This window comes from Myxine glutinosa, chromosome 14, assembly GCF_964187855.1.
Source record: "Myxine glutinosa chromosome 14, kmMyxGlut1.1, whole genome shotgun sequence".
NCBI classification, from domain to species: domain Eukaryota; kingdom Metazoa; phylum Chordata; class Myxini; order Myxiniformes; family Myxinidae; genus Myxine; species Myxine glutinosa.
The window spans coordinates 38160782-38184510 of NC_136274.1; the positions used below are offsets into that span (position 1 = coordinate 38160782).

Sequence of the window (23729 nt, forward strand, 5' to 3'; positions counted from 1 at the left end):
ACATCAACAACCCACGTTCTGCCAAAATTCTGCATCATTTGTGGAAAGGAACACCTGAAATGGAAAGAAAACAGCGACAGGGACCCACAAGTTATGTATGACATACTGAAAGAAAACAAGGAAGTTTTGAAGTGGGTATTATATTCAATCAGAGAATATTTTTCTGTCACAGATTTGTGGTCGGCGGACTGTTCATAATTCCTGGATGGACTGGGCATCACACTGAGATGCAAGCACATCGGATTCTCGAGAAATCTGCCATCCACTATATACTCGTTGTGCTGGCACCCCCAACAGGAAGGGTCTACTATCTACACCGTGATGAAAAAAAGTCTGGCCAGGCCAACCTCCTAAAGCTACACCATATTTTCATATATTGCGATCAGGAGATCTATGCTAAAATACAGGATATCTGGTGCAGCGACGATTATTTGATGAGAGGTGTTGTGGTATGCGTGAGACAATTCCATACCTGCACGGCAGTTATTGGCAAACGTTTTGGTGACACTGGAATGAGGGACATTATGATCAAATCACAAACTGTGGTAGAAGGATCGATCAATGGATCTATCTGTCCATCATTATAATAGGATCTATCTATCCGACCATCATTATAATAAGTCGATGTGGGCACAAAATATATTGTATGAAGCGCTCAGTTACCTCAGGCTGCAGAATGTTCTCAACTCTGCCTGATGATGAATCGTATGAGATCATCAAAGTTTAAAAGATCTCCACGCTTCTACTGGGACGTCAGTGACGCATGAAACGAGTTCTGCACTGGAAAACACATTGGCTCGATATGAGACTTGGATTGAAGATCAATGTGATTTATTTATGGTTGGAGCCCTTCTACTTTAGATCATAGCTACTTGTGGGTCAGATTGGACTGCACATCTCGAGATTGAAAGGCTGATGCTGTCCTGGTTTCATCCTTATGATAGTGAATTATGCACATTATGCAACAGTTTATTATACGGAAATGATGGCCTTACTGTTCACGCATCTGGCATGTCATGCAGAAGTAAACGAGTGAGGATAATGGGCAGTGCAGACACAAAACGGTCATTTGTTTGCTTTGGTCGCAATGCAAGCGGAATTAATAACTTGAGCCTGAATCAGGCCGCAGTTCAGCAATGGATACTGTCTCGGAGTAAACGTGCTGCTTTAGGTCGACGGTGTCAATTTGTCGCAACAGTGTCATTATGAGGTTCTGACAAGTCGGAACCTCATATTTGAAAAGTTCTCGACAGGAGTTGGCTGGAAAAGGATGAGCTTCAGCTTCAGAAAGTGGGTTCGACTGTCAAATCAATGGTTAATTCCTTCAAAAGTAATGAGGACCTACTCTGCATAAGTTCAGGGAGAATTAGTACTGATCAAGTCTCGCCATTGTCTGGATGACCGAAGATCCCACCCCCAGATCAATGTTGGAGGTAGTTAGCTGCACCCGCATGCAGTCAAAGTGTGTATCTCTACGATGTTCTTGCCATAGCAACGGACTTTCTTGTAGGGATATTTGTGGTTTGAAGACCACCACTGAACTAACTTTTGAGATCGGTAGTGCAGGCGATGATGGACCGTTAGCCAATGATCAATGAATGTTTCGAAAAACTGGACTATTTTTGTTACTGTCATATCGCTGTGGGCCAAGTTCATGACCTGACTATACCATCCATCATATCCATAGTGGAATTAAAGGTGAGCGGGAAATAAAGGAACACAACATTGATGGTAAGCCGGTGTAATTGACGGACCCAGTGGCTCAGTTACTGCTCTGTACTAACCGATTACTCGACTGTGTGTACATGATCTGGTGTTCTTGTCGAGACATGTCCAGTGCATCTACATCCATGACTTCAGCACATCCAGTGCAATCCTGAGTCCTAATCAATATTTTTGTGACTGCTAATTCAACCAACAATTTTTACCTCCACCACCAAAGGTGGATGGAGGTTATGTTTGCACCCCTGTCTGTCTGTCTGTTTGTCCGTTTGTTTGTTTGTGAACAAAATACGTATCTCAAAAAGCTGTGGACGGATTTGGATGAAACTTGTTGGACAGGTTGTGTGTGTGACAAGGAAGAATCCATTCAATTTTGGTGATGATCCGGATCCAGCTAGGAGAATTTTAAAAGTGATTCTTCACCATTAGGAGATAGGGCCAAAATGATGCCAAGCAGGATATCTAAAAAAGTTGTGGACGGATGATTTTGATTAAATGTGATTCTGTATTGTGATTTTCTGGTCTACTCTAGGATATGAAATGTAAACTGTTCACCTGGTGGAGGTATGCTCTCTACTGAGTGCCATTCTTGTTTGAGATGAATCTATTCTATTCAATAAATCACTGTTTCAGGTTTGATAATTTTTCAAATAAAGTATCTGCAACCTCAATATTTCTGATTTGGAAACTATGTTTTGATATATGATGGTTCTTCAAGTTTTATAGCTGCACTGTGAGTAAAAATGGAGCAAAGACACGATGGACAAAATGCCAAAAAACGGATTTTTGGACCACTGAGTTAAACTTCAACACCCCATAACGCCATATTGGGGCAAAATCTTGGAGAACTTTTTATCCTGTTTTCAGCATATAGTTTTCTATCGATAGCCAAGAGTTCAGGTAGCACATCGGTCTTGGCACGAAAACAGATTTCCAGCCATTTGTGCAAAAGCTGCCTACGGCCTAAAACACATTATTAGTATATTTATGTTGGCTTCCTTAGACCGGCATCGTATGAAAATTAAATACGAGGGACAACAACTCGATAACCACAACAGGATAAATTGCTGGACATCTTTATTAAAATAAATTACATAATGGCTCAAAAATGTGAGTGGAGCTTGCCTGTGCTTCTGCCCTCAGTACGGTTTTGTCAACCATGCATTGGAGTTGCTTATCCTCAGGAACTATGGAGAAGATGTTTGGGAAGACATCAGGTGAATAATTTAAAATGCTGCTCTTCAATTAGCCTTACTTGAAGGGGAAAGACTATTGTAATTGATGTTTGTAAGTGAGCTCGCACGTGTATCTACTTTAATATTGTTTCGGTTCTAGGAACCGGCTCTGAAAGCAATTGCAACCAACATACAGATCCCTTAGTTAGTTATCTTAATAGTATAAGACCAGAGTAGTCCCTTGCCTTTGTGTAGTCACTATAGTGGGTTGATTGTGATAGAATGCGTTGGTGAGGGTTAGAGAGGTTTTGCCCTTTTTCTTCCCATTTCTTAGGGGTAATTATGCATTCCGTATGAGTTTCGTGACGCGTGCTGTGCAACACGGGCTCGAGCTCATTAGCATATCGCTCCAAAAGCGACTTTGAATTGCGCGCCAAGACTAAACTGCCACCTTGCTTTAACCACACCACAATCTTCCTTTAAACCCCACAATTATTACACGACCCCTATTACTTATTAGTCCACACTTTTATTTACACTTGGTCTTAATTTCACATTAGATTGCATTGCACTAAGTTCATTATACACACCGTTCATCGCTCCAAGACCCCAAAACACCACAACCATATGGCCACGATTTCACCTATACCACACAGATAACCCGCATTCCTCCTCCGTCAACGAACAACACCATGGACACTCACCGCCAACTTGGGAGCATGGGGGGAGAAGCGCAAGGAACATTGGCGATGGTGGGCTACACTCTCTTCATTAAAACACCAGAACACGAGGCGCTAATGGGCCACTGTTGCCTCGTTGACACCTCATTTGCTGCATTCGCCCATACAGATAAGCTCCCGGGGCATTCACCCCTGTGCCTGTAACATGTCCAAAGAACGAGCCCACGTTAATCGAGGAGAACCTTTGCGTGGCACGCCTGGAAGGCGGAGTGAGCACAAGACGTGCCAGACGGCTCGCGTGGGTGAAGATAACCCTCGGGAAAACGGTAAACGGTAATGCACCAATCGGCAGCCATATTTGCCCCAGCGTCCGTTTTGATCCGATTTTAAGCCCCGTCTGGAGGTTACGATTCCCCAAGTGAATGGCTATCATCCAAGTCTGGTGTGCACCAAGCAGTTACTCGGCTGCCCGAATTAAGATCTCATTAAAATAAGATTAGTGCACATCGAGGGCATGAGGCCCAATTGGAAAGCCATGTGACTCAGGTAAACAACGGTTGTCAATTGCAATTGTGGTTATAGAGCTCGGATAATTGCAATTGCACTGGGCCATGGGCTGACGCCAGAGGCCTGATGCCCATTCAACTTCACAAATTGGCAGACGTATGATCTTTCTCAGGTTACATTTGTGAGTGGAGTCGAGCCAGCTGTCCCACCAATGGGGTGAAGACAGTCCATCCATATTGTTACGTTTGTGGGGGGTAGATGATGGAATCTCATAGTAAAGGCAGGATTGTATAGTTATAGCATGGACCGTGGACGCGTGGGAGACATCTCGATGTATTTAAGTAGGGAAACTGGAGCTTAAGATGGTTTATGTGTCTTCACACGGTGGGTGAAGCTGTGTTAACTAGATAGGGATTAAGGTTAGTTTTACCCCAGTATGTGATTGTCTCCTGTGGTTTTTCCCTACATTTTTAGAGCTACAACAAGGCTGGCCATAAAAACCTCCGTTTAAACAACAACCACCGGAACCGCCGACAGTACCCGAACATTGCCGGCCGGAAAGTAAGCCACGCCTTAATGACGCTCACGCCAAGATAAGCCGGCAGGCCATGCCCCGAAGTTCATCATTGGTCGAGCACGGCCCTGGGGTGATTCGATGGGGCTCGGCGATTGGCCAGTATGACGTCAGAGCGAGAAAGTTCGAGGGAAAGAAGGGTCGCTCTTTTGGGTTTTTGTGCAGGAGGAGGAAGGGCGCCATCTTTTGCGTTGTTGTGCTGGTGATTTTGGTGCGCTTTAGAAGGAGCGTGAAAGCTTTTGCTGCGCCGGCAGCATCTCGACAGAGGCGGGCAACATTTGGGCTCATCAAGGATCTGGGGTCTGCGTGGCACTTGACAGTAGAGAGCGAAAGAGGGCTGTCTCGGCTGCTTTCTCACGACTGGGCGTTTTCAACGCGTGATTTTGGCACCATTGTTGGAGCGCTTCCCACGCAAGTGACTACACCGGCTGCAACGACCAACAAGTCCCTACAAGCATTTTGGACCAAAGCTGAGTGCTGGCCGATAAAAAGGAGGGGGGAGGGGAGGAGGAAGAGGGAGGGGGAGGGGAGGAGAGGGTGGGGAGGGGAGGAGAGGGTGGGGAGGGGAGGAGAGGGTGGGGAGGGGAGAAGAGGGTGGGGAGGGGAGAAGAGGGGGGAGGGGAGAAGAGGGGGGAGGGGAGAAGAGGGGGGAGGGGAGAAGAGGGGGGGGAGAAGAGGGGGGGAGGGGAGAAGAGGGGGGGAGGGGAGAAGAGGAGGGAGGGGGAGGAGGAGATGGGAGGGGGGAGGGGAGTGGAGGGGGAGGGGGGAAGTGGAGGGGGAGGGGGGAAGTGGAGGGGGAGGGGGGAAGGGGAGGGGGAGGGGGGAGGGGAGGGGGAGGGGGGGAGGGGGGGGGAAGGGGAGGGGGAGGGGGGAAGGGGAGGGGGAGGGGGGAAGGGGAGGGGGAAGGGGAGGGGGGGAAGGGGAGGGGGAGGGGCGTGGAGGGGGGAGGGGAGGGGGGAGTGGAGGGGGAGGGAGGGGGTGAGGGGGGAGGGAGGGGGTGAGGGGGGAGGGAGGGGTTGAGGGGGGAGGGGGGAACGGCTAGCTTGGCAAGCGATATCAGGCTTTTTACTTTTATTTTTACCTCAATGAGGGCTATATATATAGTCCGTGCTTGGAGCCTTCAAGTTCAACATAAAGTTTTTTAATGAAAAATAATGCAGATGTATAACAATCCACCAATGCAAGTTCAGAAATGAATGCAGATCCTTTACTTTGCGATACAAACGCAATTCCCGCCATTTCCACTCACGATTGAGGCCTCCACAGTGACCGCGCCTCTACTTCCTCCTACAACTCCATCTCACTTCTTTCACTCAAAATGCACGAAATTCTGCCGCAAGAAATTATGTAGAGGCCTCGTCGGGGGGATATAAGGTAGATAAGGAAGGCGTTGTAACAGAAGAATCAAAATAAAAGTGGAAGAACATAAGGAAATGGGAGCTATTCTGGACCCACAGCCAAACCCGACAAACCATTGCAATACACCCCGAACGTCTATCGCTGCCACAAACCACCGTGTAATTGCAGCTGGCGCGGTTTTTTTAAACCATTGATATTAAAATAAAACGTAGCCTAAAACCACCGGGATTTTATGCTGATTCCGAATCTGTGTCTAAAACTTTTCTCCGATGTGTAGTTCTTGAGTTATAAGCGGACATCCAGACAGACACACACACACAGACACTCCTTTATATATAGAGAAGTTGTATCGGCCCTACCTTCAGAATCCATGGTGGGGGGTGGGGGAGAGGGAGACCAGGTGTACCGTGTATCACTTTGTACAACCTTTCAACGGCCCTTATGTCCCCTGGCAAGTTTGGTTGAGATTCGATAAGTAACGACTGAATGCATCGGCCAAACACAGGCAGACAGACAACCAGACACCAAAATTGCGTATTTTAGTATGATGATCTGTATTCCCTGGTGAGGCTCTGCATTGATAAGTGCACTGTCTTGTGTTTAGATTAGAGGAAGGTAAAGGCTATTCACTTTAATTTTATTCATCCTATTTTATTCCCTCAAGGACATGTTGAATGCCTGTTTGAGTTATCGTTCTGAATGTTTTTCTGACTACTATTAAACAACTTTCACTCGAACCTGATTCTGGTGAAAGTGGCTTTTTTACACCATTAACAGAAAGCCAGATGCTGGTGGATTATTGTTTCCATGCTCCGAATAGTAATAGGAAACAGTACCGTGCATAATCCACAGTTATTAACAAAAGAGTAACTTTCACATGACATATCTTTGTGGATTATCCACAAAGTTATTTTCCCTGGCTTTCTAAAATGTATCGCCCCTCATCCTACATCTGCACTCAATTTTTTTTTTTTTTTTTTTTGCAGAATGGAGGCCCAGCTCGACATTGAGAGTCACTTTCTTGTGCGGACGATTTATGACGATGCCCAGACCTATGACCTTGTCACTGCAGCAAGCAAGATCTTGAGTGAGATACATTTTGAGAACTAACTAACCAAGTGCTGTTTTTGGTTTCTGGTACAAACATTTTTTTTTTTTTTAATGAACACTCCTTTCGTATGCAGCATATGGCTGCGGGTAGCATCATTTGCTGGGGGCGCAGCTTTGCTGCTGATCCAGTGCCCCGTATAGGTTAGAGCAGGAATTTAGAATTTGGCCAGGGTGCTGGCGAAAGCTCACCTACTAATAAACACCCATGAAAAGAATATAGGGGCTGTTTATATATGGCTTGTAAATTGTACTTTTGGTCATTGATGTATATATGTCGATACGTTTTGTATACCACAAACTACTTTGTTGTGAGAAAGTCAATGGAAGGTAGATTAAAGCCACAATTTGATGCCACTTCTTGTTGTGTCATCCTCCGGCTCCTCAATTAAAAGTATGGCTCTGTATAGCATGGTGAAGTGCAGGGGATCCCAGTTCACAGGCGACACCCCTATACCCAAGCCTGAATAGCTGGATTACAGGTACGCACAACTACACCTGGCTCCCACCCAGTTTGATACGGAAGAACGATGAGACAAGATACCTTAATCTGTCTTAGGCACTACAGGGCCCCTACACCATCCTTTAGCTGTGCACAAACAAACAGGATGACTTGTGGCTGTGCATTGCCTGATACAGGGCTAAGGCCCGGTTGCATTGGAAAAGCATCCTTAAGGACTCGATTTTCGTCATACCACCTGACGTTCTCTTGTTTCTATGTCCCACTCATGAACATAACAATATAATAAAGAAACCTCCCTGTTTTATAAGTTAAATTTTGTTCCATCCTCTGTTTTAGAGATCGATGCCAGTGAGATCTTACAGAAATTTGGAAAGATGTTCTTTGAATTTTGTCAAGAGGCTGGTTACGATACCATTTTGCGGGTGCTTGGTTCCAACGTTCAAGAATTTTTGCAGGTAAAGTTATATTGGAGGATACTTGGCTTTTTGGCTTTTGATCACTTTTTTGGCTTTTGATCTTGATAACTTTTGGCTTGGCGTGTTATATTGTTTTTCAAGACGAAACTCTTGGACAAAGCAAGTGGCCATTTGGGACACCAGACACCTTGCCTGTACTCTATCCACAGCACAATTACGCAATCAAATTACTTTTCTTCTATGTACGAGCATACCATTAACTCCATCTAACAACATCCACATCCTTTTGAAATCTATAGGCAAGGATCTTAGCCAGGGTTCGGTACACAATGGTCTGTCCTTTATGAGAGATACAGTGGGATCTCCAACTTCTACAACCTAAATGGCGGCTCGTCGTGTTGGAGCCGGGTTGGGACAGACGTACTGTACTTGACTGCTGAGGAGTTCCATGCCAGGCAGTCCATATGCTTTGGGAGTGGGGCACAGCTGTTCGTAGACAGCATGCTTTCTGAGGGCGCCAGGTCTGGAGGGTGGGGGAGGAGGAACATCGTCGTATGCGCCATGAGGGAGGGTGGCAGAGACTGAGGTGCCCTTGCCATTGCCTCGGAAGGCTGTCTTTTCAGCCGGCCGAACCATGATCCGGGTGGTCGCCAGTCGCAGTCACATCGATGGGCTCCTGCTCAAGAGCAGATGGGTGTGCCACAGTTGCTGGGCAGGGTGCAACTGATGCCCCCATGTATGTGGTGTGTCATGGACCCTATGGAGTGCCCCATTGGCAGTGGCAGTCACCAGTGCTTCAGGGAGCTGTCACTGATCCACCGTGATGCTCCCCCGTAATGTGGGGTTAGCCTGCTCACCGCCCGGAGGATGGGTTGGTTATTGGTAGTCTTTGCTGCATTGTTCATTTCTGTCCTTTCTTTTTATTACTATGGATTCATTTTTATTGTTTCTGCTTTCTGTTATTTTGTAATTCCCACCCGGATTTCTGTCAATGACAAATCTTCCCTTCTGGATTTGGTGATGACCAAATTCCCCACCAATGTGTCTTGCGGTCCCCGCCAATGTATCTTCTGCCCCAGTGGTTCATCTGCTCGTGTGCTTCTGAAGTTCAACATTTCTAGCCATTCTCAGAGAACAGCCTCAGCGCTGCTGAGTGTGGCAGTTCACTCAGGCAAACTGGCAGGGACAGCAAGCAGCTATCACACTTCAGGACTGTTCTCCTATATCAACCACCCCAGACATGAATTAAATCTGGGAATTTTCCAGATACCTGCTCTTCCTTATGCACAGATTCATCCCATCATGTCTTCCATTATCTTATCCATCCTCCCGCTCTTGGTACTCTGAATCCTGTGGTGAGGTTTGCATCCTCTGGCCTTTCCATGCTTTCTCGCACTCTCCCTCCTCCCTAGGTTTCTGTAAGGCAGGCACAGTCCATCATCAACCCCTCCTGGTGAAATAGCCAAAATATAGAAATGCTCACCTCAACTCAGTCATGATCATCTTCTCCAAGTATTCAAGATGGCTGTTCACGACCATCTCAGATCATCCCCCACAATCTTTTATCATGATCAAACCAAGATAGTTTCTACCCCTGTTTAACCCTCGCCCAAGCCCTAGATGACCTCCTTCCAGATTTACAGTTTTTCCTTCCTCAGAGTTTCCTTCTGTATCCATCTTCTCCACTCCATGCGTCCTTTCCTGCCCCCTCCCCCCCCTCACCCCAGTGTTTGTCCAAGTCTCTCTCGATTTTGTCCTCTCAACCCTGCTGTTGGTGTTTCCCCTCTCTCTACTATTCCTTTTGTTATTTGCACCCTGATCCATTCATTGTTCTAGCTCTTCCACGAGCCTTCAATCTGTACACAGAAAAGCACAATTTCTAAGCACGATTGCCTTATACTGTACTCATCTTATAATGTCATCTTCTGGTACTGCTTCGTAATCTAGTTCACAGTTGCCTTCGCTGCAAATCGGCTTCAAATGCCTGTACTGCACACTATAAAATCATCAAATCTATCATGCACTGCCTCAATGTAAATTTATTGTGACTGCCTCTACTGCTCACTACACTGTCAAGTCTATTATGGAGTGCTTTGTTTTAAATTAGTTGCGACTGCCTCTATTGTTTACTACACTGTCAAGCTAATCATTATGTACTTGATACAACATCATTATGTACATCAATACCAATGTTAAATCAGATGTCTTGTTTCTTTCAGAACTTGGATGCTCTGCATGACCACCTGGCCACCATATACCCAGGAATGCGAGCTCCTTCATTCCGCTGTACGGATCGGTTCGGTGAGCCAGGCCTTATCCTTCACTACTATTCTGAGCGGGAGGGATTGGAGGATATAGTCATCGGCATAGTCAAGACTGTGGCGCAACGTGTGCACGGCACTCTCATTGACATGACGGTTGGTCTGCCATCATGTTCAAAGTTTGTTTTTATTCTGATTGGTTGAAATTAAGAGGATTTTCGTATGATTGATTGCAAACATAAAATTGACACATTGTGCATTTGGATTGCCTGTACGAAAGGCCGAAAGGGTGGGTGAAGATAACATTGCAAACCACGAGAATATTTGTTTAAAAATTGTACAGCCATGCACTAACCTTTGCAGGACACACTGCAATGCAGATGCTGAAACGTTTGTTTGTACATTCTGGTTAAAAGACGAGCCATAACTCAAAATCATGTTGCCTATATTACGCCAGTTTGATAATCCAGGTAAATGAATTGCATGTTAAACTGGGAATCCTAGAAGGCAAGTCCTACAAGGCGAGCTGCATTGAAAGACATAAAATGACTCCTTCATTTACACCGCTTGTGTCAATAAATGTGTTTGTGAAAAGAAAAAGCATTTGGCCTCATGCTGTAGCTCACATATATATCTTTGTGAGTACTTTCTGCTTGGGTCTCAATGTGACCCTAATTTGCTCCATTTTGTGGTCTTGCACAAATTGTAGGGGGAAATATTGATTACTTTTGTTGTATTTTCTGACTTTCTAGGTGCTGCAGCCCAAGAGTGATGATTCTGATCATGTTCAGTTTTTGATTAAAGAGAAAGAGGCCGAAGGTCTTGAAGTGGACGCCTTGGCGGATGATGGCCGTGGAGTTGGCAATATCGGTGGCTCCATGGCCCAAGTCTCAGAGCAATCACTCATTGGGCCAGATACATTCTGCAAAGCTTTTCCTTTCCATTTGATCTTCGATCACTCACTTACCATTTTACAATGCGGCTGGGCGATTTCGCGGATCATTCCACAGGTAAAGAAATAGCGTTAACTAAAAATTAACTCTTCGCATCATCTTCTCAATTATTTTTTATTGATACTATGTTAATGTTTCTCTTATTGTTGTAAGTGCTGTTGTTTTGAAAAAAAAGTTGGAATTGTTATTTTCCTGACATGTTTTTTTAGCTCACCTGGAACGAAGTTCTGGGGAGCTTATGCGATGGTCCGTCCATCATTCCGTCCGTAAACACTTGCAACTTCTTCTCCAAAACCGCTGATGGGATTGGACCAAAGTTGGCACAAATTAAATTTGTTATGTTGTGACTAAAGTTTGTTCACGACATTAATTTTTTTTGGTGTTTAAGGGGGTCTACCGGGGTCAAAGTGGATCCACGTTTGACCCCCCCCCCCCCCCCCCCAAAATAGGCATTTGCTTTTTCCTCTGAAACTATGAGTACAAACACTTTCGATGAAACTTGACCATAACCTTCACCACCCATGCTGTACCAAAGTTTGTTCACGGCATTAAAAAAAATCTGCCCCTTTGGGGTTTTGCAGGGGGTTGGGGGGTTTGTTTAAAGTCTTATGATTACTTTAGTATGATTGTACATGCTGCCCTGTCTTCTAGCAACCATTGAAATTGGGTAAAAATGCCATGATGCGGTTTAAAATACCTTTAGTCAGTCTAGTATACTGCTTTATGCTACCAGGTGAGTGCCCAGGGGTATTGCCCCTATGTTTTATAAAATAGAAGCAAGGCTCATGGAAGAGCAAGGTAGAACTGATTGTGGGAAAACTTCAAGGGAGGATAGAGGCTGGGGGCTAGGGGACCCTGAAACTAGCAAGCAAGATGGTTTGGTTAGGAAAGGTTAATGGAGGTAATAAAGATCACGGGTCAGAATTGGTGATGACGAGATGGTGGTGCACTGTTTGCTTGAAGCCCTGGAGGAAAGAGTGAGACAGAACAGCCTAATGAAGGTGGTTGTATCGAATGGAGAAGCAAGGTATAAAGTTGAGGTCCACAGACAGCTGAAAGCCTACACTGGAGGGGGTTACTGGAAGAACATGTGAATCTTGGAGTAGATAGGGAGAGTCGGAGGACAGAGAGCAGAGAGTAATATCAGAATACAGATGGTAGAAAGTAAAAAGACCACTAATGTGCCTGTGATGTGAAAGCAACAGATCCTGTGCTTTGGCCTCATCATGGGAGATTCCAATAGATTTGAGAGCTTTAAATTCCACAGATTCCAGAGCATTGGAAAGGTCATTTGTGTTATTTATTATTTTGCAGGTTGCATCAAGACATACATTGCACCCTTGCATGATTGCTAAAAAGTGAACCGATCACTATCGAGTAAGTTATACATTTGAGGAACATGACTGGCCAAAACACTGCCTTGTGTAACTCCAGCATCGTCTGTAAGAGGGTATGAGAGGGATTCATATATGGCCACATGTTTACTGTGTGGGTAGAGGAAGACAGAAATATAGGAACGAAGGCAACCTCATTGAAGGCACAGGTAAAGAACTTGGCAAGCAAAGTCATAGATACGTCCTGGGAGATGGTTGTAACTTCTTGTTTGAGATTGAGGGCCTCCAAAACAAACGTTGCTGTGAGAGGAGCCAGGGTTGACTAACTGGGACAAAATCCAAACTGATGGTCAGAGATCCCAGTCTGTTTAAAAACCGGAAACGCTTGACATCAGAAGCAAAAATGAATTTCCATGACTTTGCTTGTAATTGGGATGAAGCTCACTGGCCGAAGATGAAGCTCTTTCACGAAGCAGGTAAAATACCCTGAATCAGAAACAATTTTACTGTTAAATGATTAATTTTATCAACTAAAAGATGAGAAGAATGTTCAGTTCACTACAATTGGAAGAGACTTCTTATCAGCACTTTTTTTTTCGCTTTCAGTCTTGTCTTATTCCCATATTCTTATCAGTATTTGTTTTATAAATTCCAGTGTCCCTTGTCCATTGATACAGATCGATACCTGCTTTCACAAAGATGAGTATTCCATTGTTTTCTTATTGTTTCAAACTCATATCAAACACTCTGCAGCCAGTTAAGTTGACATTGTTGTCATCCATTTGTTGTTGCCCAATGCCCATAGCATGTAAATTTGCATATTGGATCGCATGAACACATGGTACAGGTATGTCAGGTAGGTCACGAGTGGCCTCTCTCGGATCTACTTCCCGACCGTTGCTAAGCAACCACAGGCGCCGTCTGAAAGAACCAAATTCTGGTAGGGTCCCCACGTTCAAATCCCACATTACCTCCCTGGCAAATTGGTTACCCCGGATAAGGCCTGTGGTATCGATGCCCCACCTTTATCTATCTACTATATATGGTTTAGCAGAACCATAAGTGGGAGGTCGGCTAGTCTGACCGGTGTGAATCAGTGGGGTACAACCTCACGTCGACTAATGACATACGATGTCTAACCAATGAGGAAAATAGACGCCAAGCAGGTTTGGAATTAGAGCAGGTTTGGAATTAACTCCGTTGAAAGGCACGTATTTACAGGAGATTGCAGTGTCACACAAGAAACAGTCTTAGCCCCTACCATTCAAAAGAACCCCTTATGCATTTGGCCTTATCACTACACATAACATAGGCACCTCATCCATCCAGGAAATTAGACAAGAAAGGGGACAGAACGAGAGAGAAGTTGAGGCATATTTGCGACACCTTTCTCACCCATGTGTGTTTGGAATGAGATTTGAATGCAGAGTTAGAGAATGAATGTTTGGGAATGAGGAAGAGAACAACGGGGAAGGTTCTAATGACAATCACAATGCATTTCCTTGTCCACTGACATGAGGAGATGGGTAACCTAACTAAACAGAATCACTATGGAAATATCTAAACGACAGGGTTCTTTTATGTGTCGCATGTAACTTCCCGGGTCTTTCCAAAACCGCAACAACATGTATATGACCAGTACAAGGAATTTACCTAAAATTCCATAAGCATGTTAAGGTCTTAAAACTGTAAAATATTCCACCAATGTAAGTAATTTGTAAAATAAATGAACTTGCAATAGTAAGTGTTTGTCAATGTATTTGAGTTTGTAAAATGATTTGAAGAACTACCAATTAAAAATAGTCTAAAATCTAAATGGTCAAGCACAACTACAAAACAATTAATAAAATTTGCTTTTTAAGATTGAGTACTAATCACAGGCTCTGGGTAAGTACACAGAGTCCATATCAATGTAAGTTCCCAAAGTTCATGTCCTTGAAGTATTTAATAAAAAAGCAAGAAAAGTTTGCATTAATAAATTTGTAATGTTTTTCACAGGTGTACTGCAATTGACTTGCAATATGGAAGTCAATGCTACAGTAGCTGTTATAGGTGAGAGCTGTAAATTGGCTGTAATATTGCACTGATTTTGCATTCGTTCTGACAGGCGAACACTGGGCGATGTAACATGGCTGCCGTTTTTACACTTGTACGACCACATGTGGATCTGACTTTCAGCGGAATCTTGTCTCATATCAACAATGTCTTCGTGTTGACCGCAAAGGTATCTAGGGCCTGCATGAAGACTGATTAAATCATAACAGGAACTCACCTGCATCAAAAAGAGTGTTATTAATTGAGGGTTGAGGGTAATTAGTCTGTCCCCTACGCAGTGGGAGACTGTGTGTGTGTGTGTGTGTGTGTGTGTGTGTGTGTGTGTGTGTGTGTGTGTGTGTGTGTGTGTGTGTGTGTGTGTGTGTGTGTGTGTGTGTGTGTGTGTCATTTTTTTTTTTACCCTTTGAGCTTTATCATTACATTTTCAACATGCCTTTATTATGAGAATAAGGAGAAAAATAATCAATAATTGGGTCAAAATGTGAAAGGGCAAAGTCATGGTTACTATAAACAACCCTTATTAGCCCTGCAACACACCTGCACAAAACCACTTATTATTTCATATGTTGCCTGTGGCTGCTGGTTGTATCATTGCTGGAAGTGCAGCTGTGCCGTTGTTGCAGTGCCACGTTTACACTAAGCTGGTACTCATTTTGCTGACCCAGGAAGGAATCCAGGCTAAACCACCCACCTGGTGTTAATTTATTGGTGCGATAGGGACTCAAACTCAAGACCCAAAGATCTTAAGCCAGGCACCTTAACTGGTGGTATTGATAGTACATAATTATATGGTGGTATTGATAGTACATAATTATATGGTGGTATTGATAGTACATAATTATATGGTGGTATTGATAGTACATAATTATATGGTGGTATTGATAGTACATAATTATATGGTGGTATTGATAGTACATAAATATATGGTGGTATTGATAGTACATAAATATATGGTGGTATTGATAGTACATAATTATATGGTGGTATTGATAGTACATAATTATATGGTGGTATTGATAGTACATAATTATATGGTGGTATTGATAGTACATAATTATATGGTGGCATTGATAGTACATAATTATATGGTGGTATTGATAGTACATAATTTATATATGGTGGTATTGATAGTACATAATTATATGGTGGTATTGATAGTACATAATTATATGGTGATATTGATAGTACATAATTATATGGTGGTATTGATAGTACATAATTATATGGTGATATTGATAGTACATAATTATATGGTGGTATTGATGGTACATAATTATATGGTGGTATTGATGGTACATAATTATATGGTGATATTGATAGTACATAATTATATGGTGGTATTGATAGTACATAATTATATGGTGGTATTGATAGTACATAATTATATGGTGATATTGATAGTACATATTTATATGGTGGTATTGATAGTACATAATTATATGGTGATATTGATAGTACATAATTATATGGTGGTATTGATAATAAATAAATAAAAACCACCTTTAGAGGCCATTTCCCCCCGCAAAGCGGGGGTTGGCCTTTTTCGGGGACCGTGGTTGTTGTTGTTTTTCGGTTACCTTTTTGAAGCAATGTTTTACGGCCGGATGCCCTTCCTGCCGCCAACCCTTTTTGTCGCCTTTTACGACAAACAGGGAATTACCAGTGAACTGGGACTCAATTAGCCGACCTCGGAAGGATGACAGGCTGAGTCAACCCCCCTGGCGTTAATTCAGCGATCGACCGGGATTCGAACGCAGGATCCTAGGATCCTAAGCCGGCACCCTAGCCGCTAGCCCAACACCAAGGTGGTATTGATAGTACATAATTATATGGTGATATTGATAGTACATAATTATATGGTGGTATTGATAGTACATAATTATATGGTGGTATTGATCGTACATAATTATATGGTGGCATTGATAGTACATAATTATATGGTGGTATTGATAGTACATAATTATATGGTGGCATTGATAGTAGATAATTATATGGTGGTATTGATAGTACATAATTATATGGTGATATTGATAGTACATAATTATATGGTGGTATTGATAGTACATAATTATATGGTGGTATTGATAGTACATAATTATATGGTGGTATTGATAGTACATAATTATATGGTGATATTGATAGTACATAATTATATGGTGGTATTGATAGTACATAATTATATGGTGATATTGATAGTACATAATTATATGGTGGTATTGATAATAAAAATTAAAAAACCACCTTTAGAGGCCATTTTCCCCCGCAAAGCGGGGGTTGGCCTTTTTCGGGGACCGTGGTTGTTGTTGTTTTTCGGTTCCCTTTTTGAAGCAATGTTTTACGGCCGGATGCCCTTCCTGCCGCCAACCCTTTTTGTCGCCTTTTACGACAAACAGGGAATTACCAGTGAACTGGGACTCAATTAGTCGACCTCGGAAGGATGACAGGCTGAGTCAACCCCCCTGGCGTTAATTCAGCGATCGACCGGGATTCGAACCCAGGATCCTAGGATCCTAAGCCGGCACCCTAGCCGCCAGCCCAACACCAGGGTGGTATTGATAGTACATAATTATATGGTGGTATTGATAGTACATAATTATATGGTGATATTGATAGTACATAATTATATGGTGATATTGATAGTACATAATTATATGGTGGTATTGATAGTACATAATTATATGGTGATATTGATAGTACATAATTATATGGTGGTATTGATAAAAAAAAAAAAATAATAATAATAATAAAAAAACCACCTTTAGAGGCCATTTTTCCCCGCAAGCGGGGGTTGGCCTTTTTCGGGAACTGTGGTTGTTGTTGTTTTTCGGTCCCCCTTTTTGAAGCAATGTTTTACGGCCGGATGCCCTTCCTGACGCCAACCCTTTTTGCCGCCTTTAACGACAAGCAGGGAATTACCAGTGAACTGGTACTCAATTATATGGTGGTATTGATAGTACATAATTATATGGTGATATTGATAGTACATAATTATATGGTGGTATTGATAGTACATAATTATATGGTGGTATTGATAGTACATAATTACATGGTGATATTGATAGTACATAATTATATGGTGGTATTGATAGTACATAATTATATGGTGATATTGATAGTACATAATTATATGGTGATATTGATAGTACATAATTATATGGTGGTATTGCGAGTTGTTGTTTTTTTGTTTGTTTGTTTTTTTGTATACAGAGTCGAGGCTCGTGAAAGAGCTAACATTTATCAAACAAACAAATCAAACAAACAAGCAAACAAAGTATATAAAAAGGGGAGCGGTCGACAAGATGGGGAGAGAAGGGGAGGAAGCACACAAAATTTGAGAGCAGGGACATCGGGAGATGTTTTTGGAGGGAGAGGGCCTGGGGAGGAGGCATTTGAGAGCAGGGACATCGGGAGATGTTTTTGGAGGGAGAGGGCCTTGGGGGAGGCAGAATAGGTATAAAACGCAAGGACACCAAGGACTTCCAGGAAAGAAGTCAAAAGTCACCTAAAAAAAGTGGATTTGGGGTGAAATTAGCGGGGGCAGAAAAGATCAAGGTTTTGGATTGGGGAAGATAAGAGATGGTGGTGAACAGCCGTTTTAAAGACCTGGAGGGAGGAGTGGGATTGAAGAGAGTGAGGGAGTTTGTTCCAGAGGTGGGAGAAAAGAGGAATGAAGGAGTGAAGGTGAGCAGAGAGTCTTGATTTTGGCAGTTTAACTATAAGAGGGTTGCAGGCAGATCTTGTGCGACCTGCAGGAATATTTGGGGGACAGAGCCCAGAGAGAGCTGGGGGAGCAAGGCCGGAGAGGAGTCGGTAGAAGACGGAAAGACCACCAACCTGCCTGCGGTGAGTGAGTGAAAGGCCCTCGGAGTTAGCTTCATCGCAGAAGATTCCAATTATTCTGAACGCTTTGGTTTCAACAGCGTGAAGCCGAGCTAGGTGTGAGGCAGGAGCACCAGCCCAGAGGGGAGAGCAGTACTCCATTGAGCTGCGGATGAAAGCCTTGTATGTGGTGAGGAGCCAGGTGTGCCAAGGAAGGACTTCGCACGATGGAGGATGCCCAGTCGGTGACTGGCTTTGGAGGCCAGCTTGGAAATGTGGTTTTCTTACATAATTATACATACATATTATACATACATACATACATACATACAATTATACATACATACATATACATACAAAATTAGTACATAATTATATGGTGGTATTGATGGTACATAATTATATGGTGGTATTGATAGTACATAATTATATGGTGGTATTGATAGTACATAATTATATGGTGGTATTGATAGTACATAATTATATGGTGGTATTGATAGTACATAATTATATGGTGATATTGATAGTACATAATTATATGGTGGTATTGATAGTACATAATTATATGGCGGTATTGATAGTACATAATTATATGGTGGTATTGATAATAATGCATAATAATGGTACATACGAATCATGGATAAAATGGATAATTATAGTGGTAATGTGTGGTATTGTGTGGTAAAATGTGGTATTGTGTGGTAATGTGTGGTACAATTATAGTGGTAAATGACAATTATTTTAATGATAGTACTGATAATGGCAATGGTGTATAATGATAATTTTAGCTCACCTGGAACGTAGTTCCGGGGATGGCGCATCGCCCGTCCGTAAACACTTGCAACTTCTTCTCCGAAACCGCTGATGGGATTGTGAACAAACTTGGCACAAATGATATTTGGTATGTTGTGACTAAGTTTGTTCACGGCAATAAATAAAAAGTCGGCGTTTAAGGGGGTCTACAAGGGGTCAAAGTGGATCCAGGTTTGACCCCACCCTCCCCCGCCCCCCACGCCCCAATAGGTATTTGCCTTCTTCTCAAAAACTACACACGCAATCCCGATGAAACTTTACTGTTGGAACCCATCTGTGGATCGGTCCCATCGGCCGATGGGTCTGCGCCATCTGCGGATGTGTTGTTCACCTTGAAGGAATGTGTATGCATCAATGGTGGATGAGTATGTTTATTTGAACCTAAAAATATTATCTTATTTTTATCTTATCGACAAACGGTTATCGACAAACCACATGTCACGGACTGCTTTATAAACATTTATGACATCAATTGCTTATTTTTAGGTATCCCGGAAGACCGGGAATTGAACCCCTCGCGTTCCCACACTTTATTCCAATCGGGTGCGCCGAGCGGGTCGCACGGTGTAGGTTGCAGTTTTACCCTATGTGTTCTACGGGCCTAATTGAGCAGCCGAATTCGGTTTTGGGACGCTGCTGGGTCAATGGGGAAGAGGACGCACACGAGCAGGTTGAGAGGAAACAAAATGTACACGTTTTATTTACAAAAAGCACAGATAAAGGACGAGAAGCAGACTTAACAATTCTTACCTATCTAATCTCAACACAGGCACCTGGCACACTCGCACATGGGCTGAATTACACACTGATTAGACTCGTACCGGTGGACGTGCCGACGCTGACTCAGGCAGGGGCCGCTCCTGCGTGCAGCTCCCGGGTCGATCCGGATGAGCAGCTTGAAGGACATTCCGCTCAGAGGAGGAACCGCCGCTTGAAGGACGGCATGGAGGACGAACCAGCTCGAGGACAAAGGAGAAGGGCAGCACGGAAGAACCAGCTTGTAGGACGGTCAGCTTGAAGGACAAACGAGGAGAGCGAGCTTGAAGAGCGATCGGAGCACTTCAAACACCTTTATCGGGTGGAATGTCATTCTGGAAGATTCCACAACCTACCATTAGCCGAGGTTGGTCACGTGCAGTCATTCTCCTCCCCCCACCTCCTTCTGGAAGGTTCCACGACCTACCATTGGCCAATGTTGGTCACGTGCGGTCGTTCAGTCAGCCATGCCTCCCTCTGGAAGGTATCATGGCCCGTTCTTCCCCCACCCATGAACCAGCGTCTTCTTTCAACCACACGGTGGGTTGGAATCCTGCCTAACTCAACGCATATCTGCTTTAATTACTACACAATGGGAAGGGAGCTAATCTTTACATTTAATAAGAAATAACTGACTACTGCAGGCTACATGTTGTCGTGTAATTAACTAGAGGGAGTGTCCTTTATTGCAAAACCGTAACAGTATACTGCACTGACTAAAGGTATTTTCAACCAATTTCAATGGTTGCTAAAAGACAGGACAGCATGTAGAATCAGACTAACATAATCATAAGACTTTAAACAAACAAACAGTAAAATACCTATTTTCAGGGGCAACACCCCTCCCTCCCTCAACCCCGTATACATCCTCAGACCACAATTTTTCTAATGCCTTGAAAAAACATTGGTACATCATGGGTGATGAAGGTTGTGGTGAAGTTTCATCGAAATTGCATTTGTAGTTTCTGAGAAGAAAGCAAATACCTATTTTGAGGGGGAAACTCCCCCGTAGACTCCCAAAGAGGCAGATTTTTTTTTAAATGCCGCGATCAAACTTTGGTACATCACGGGTGGTGAAGGTTGTGGTGAAGTTTCATCGAAATTGTATGTGTAGTTTCAGATAAGAAAGCAAATACCTATTTTGTGGGGTCAAACCTGGACCCACTTTGACCCCCCTCCCTCCCCCCGTAGACCTCCTTAGACTTCGATTTTCTTAGTGCCCTGAACAAACTAAGGTACATCATGGGGGTACATCTTTTACACTTCGGTACATCTTTTGGAGAAGAAGTTGCAAGTGTTTATGGACGGACGGATGATGCGACATCGCATAAGCTCCCCTGAACTTCGTTCCAGGTGAGTTAAAAACCGGGTCCTAAGGGAGTGTATGGGGGAGGGGGTTGCCCCCCAAAGTAGGTATTTGCTCTTTTTTCTGAAACTACACACTCAATTTAAATGAAACTTGACCACAACCTTCATCACACATGACGCATCAACGTTTGTTCAAGGCATTAGAAAAATTGGTGTCTGAGGAGATATACGAGGTGGGGTATTTTTTTTAGCAAAACAAATACCAAAACAGGTATTTTTTTGGTTTTTTGGGTTTAAAGTCTTGTGATTACGTTAGTATGATTGTACTTGCTTCCCTCTCTTCTAGCAACCATTGAAATTGGTTTAAAATACCGTGAGGCTGTTTGAAATACCGTGATGCTGTTTAACATAACTACCGTGATGCTGTCTTGTCTGGCATAGCGCCGCTCCCGGTGGGAGTGGGTATCACATGGTCAATTGCATAATTTATGAGATGTCAATTTTTGCAAAATTTGAATTTTGTCATGTCTTCATAAAATACCATTTATAAGTGAGAGAACATTATGCAGAATATGAAATCGAAAACTATTTGCAAATGTCTGCCGGTTTTTTTGGAGTAGCAGTTTTGAGTAAGGCATTTTTTTTTACAGCATAGCCCATAGGGCAAAGCTGTCTAGAACAGTGTTTGTCCGTCTGTATGTATGTATGTATGTATGTATGTCCCCTCAAACGTATACCAATTAGAGCTGAGGATATGGTCACATGACAGGGTGATGTGATCAAGTCTGATGTCATTAAGGCGGTATGGCGGCTGACTCTCCACACACCGCCATTTTGATTTATATGCCGTTCATGCCGAACATATCGGCGAACCTGTCATATGTATATATCAATTCCCGTGCTCTACCTTTACGTTTTTCATTCAGTGTGAAACACAAACAAACCGATTGTTAAAATGACCATCAAATATCGAAAACATCGGCGTTACGGATCTTCCAACAAAACGGTACATACCCAACCCTTGTGGGGTATAATCTAGATTACAGTAGATCTTCCCTCAGTTCTGTCAGTAAAACTTACCTGATGGATGTCTGGATTCCTCCAAATTTCCTTGTGTAATGCTATAAACAGTATTAGCGACTGTTTAAAAAGCTAATCATGTGTGTTTGTGGTTTATAATATTTTACAAGCCCAGCTATGCCGCTGTTAGACTTTCGGTCTTGTTTCTACAAGACCATTTTTTATTTATTTATAGTTTTTGGAGTCAATGTGTATCTTCACTATCTTGCAAATAAGTATGGCTATTCCCTTATAATTTACTGATTCATCGTACTCGTATACACTGGTGAGAAAATGTACAAAGTTTTGTCATTGATGCTTTCTGTTAAATACAAGAGACAATTTCAAATTCCACCCATTTCCACTGGTAATTCCATTACCAGAATATTAAATAATTTCTTCTTCTGAGCATACTTCTCATCAGAATAATTTGTAATTGTAAATTCTCTGATTTCATTTCATTAACAATATTTTCAAACAAAAAATTCTGAAAAATCTTTGCAAAAAGGATGTTGTTGTTTGGTGTTAAAAATACATTAAATGAAAGAAATGGGGAAAAATAAAATTAGGATGTGTATATGGAGAGTGTTAAAGGAATATTAATCACAGCCTTTTTAGATGCTGAATTGCAAATAATATATAACACACTAAGAGGAAATCAAAATGAAAAAAAAAAATCACCCCCTCCCCTTTTTCACTACCAGCCGTGGAAAGGGTCCCGTCGATGGTATTGGTGGCAAGATTAAAAGATAAGTCTCGACAGAAATAATGTGTGGAAAGGCTGATGTCACAAGATCAACACAGTTCGCAGAAGTTGCCTCTAGAAAATGCCGCAACATCACAGTGATCAATTGCGGAAAGAAAGAGATTGAGAATATGACTCCCCAACTTGATAATATGAGCGGCAGTATAAAGTTTAGCCCGAACACGAAGTAGTTTCATAAAATCACTGTTGTTAGGCCGTATGTACTTGATATGCACTGTCATGCAACAGCGGCTTCACCCAGACCCAGATTAAAGATGAAGACAACAGGAGCAGCATAAATGTGTTACGTACTTCATCGAGGTACTGACGCATGTGCACCAGTTACCCAGACTAACACGGTAGAAAATATTTTCGGGCAATAATATGTCTTGTCTGTTATTATACAGGTGAAACCAACATACGGCACGAGTCAGAAGGTGATTTAATAAACAGTATTTATTAATCCCTACTGTCTACCTTGTAAAATATTTATGCTAATTAATACCGATTATAAGAACCACTCAATGAGTAAAAATCCCGATTATAATGCACACGTGTTACGTGTTACCTCCCCAAACTCCGGTTACGATGCCTCTCAGAGTCTCGAGAGGGAACGCGGCAGA

At 42.8% G+C, this 23729-nt stretch overlaps 1 protein-coding gene across 1 annotated transcript in view; it reads left to right on the forward strand.

The window, feature by feature from the left end:
* Positions 1-23729, forward strand: part of LOC144888846 (guanylate cyclase soluble subunit beta-1-like) — a 50504-nt gene that overhangs the window by 12380 nt on the left and 14395 nt on the right. The window contains exons 2-7 of the mRNA XM_078768351.1: positions 2866-2939; positions 7004-7104; positions 7924-8042; positions 10223-10420; positions 11017-11274; positions 14659-14775. Coding sequence (XP_078624477.1) covers positions 2866-2939; positions 7004-7104; positions 7924-8042; positions 10223-10420; positions 11017-11274; positions 14659-14775 — 867 coding nt within the window. The remainder of the gene's footprint in view (positions 1-2865; positions 2940-7003; positions 7105-7923; positions 8043-10222; positions 10421-11016; positions 11275-14658; positions 14776-23729) is intronic.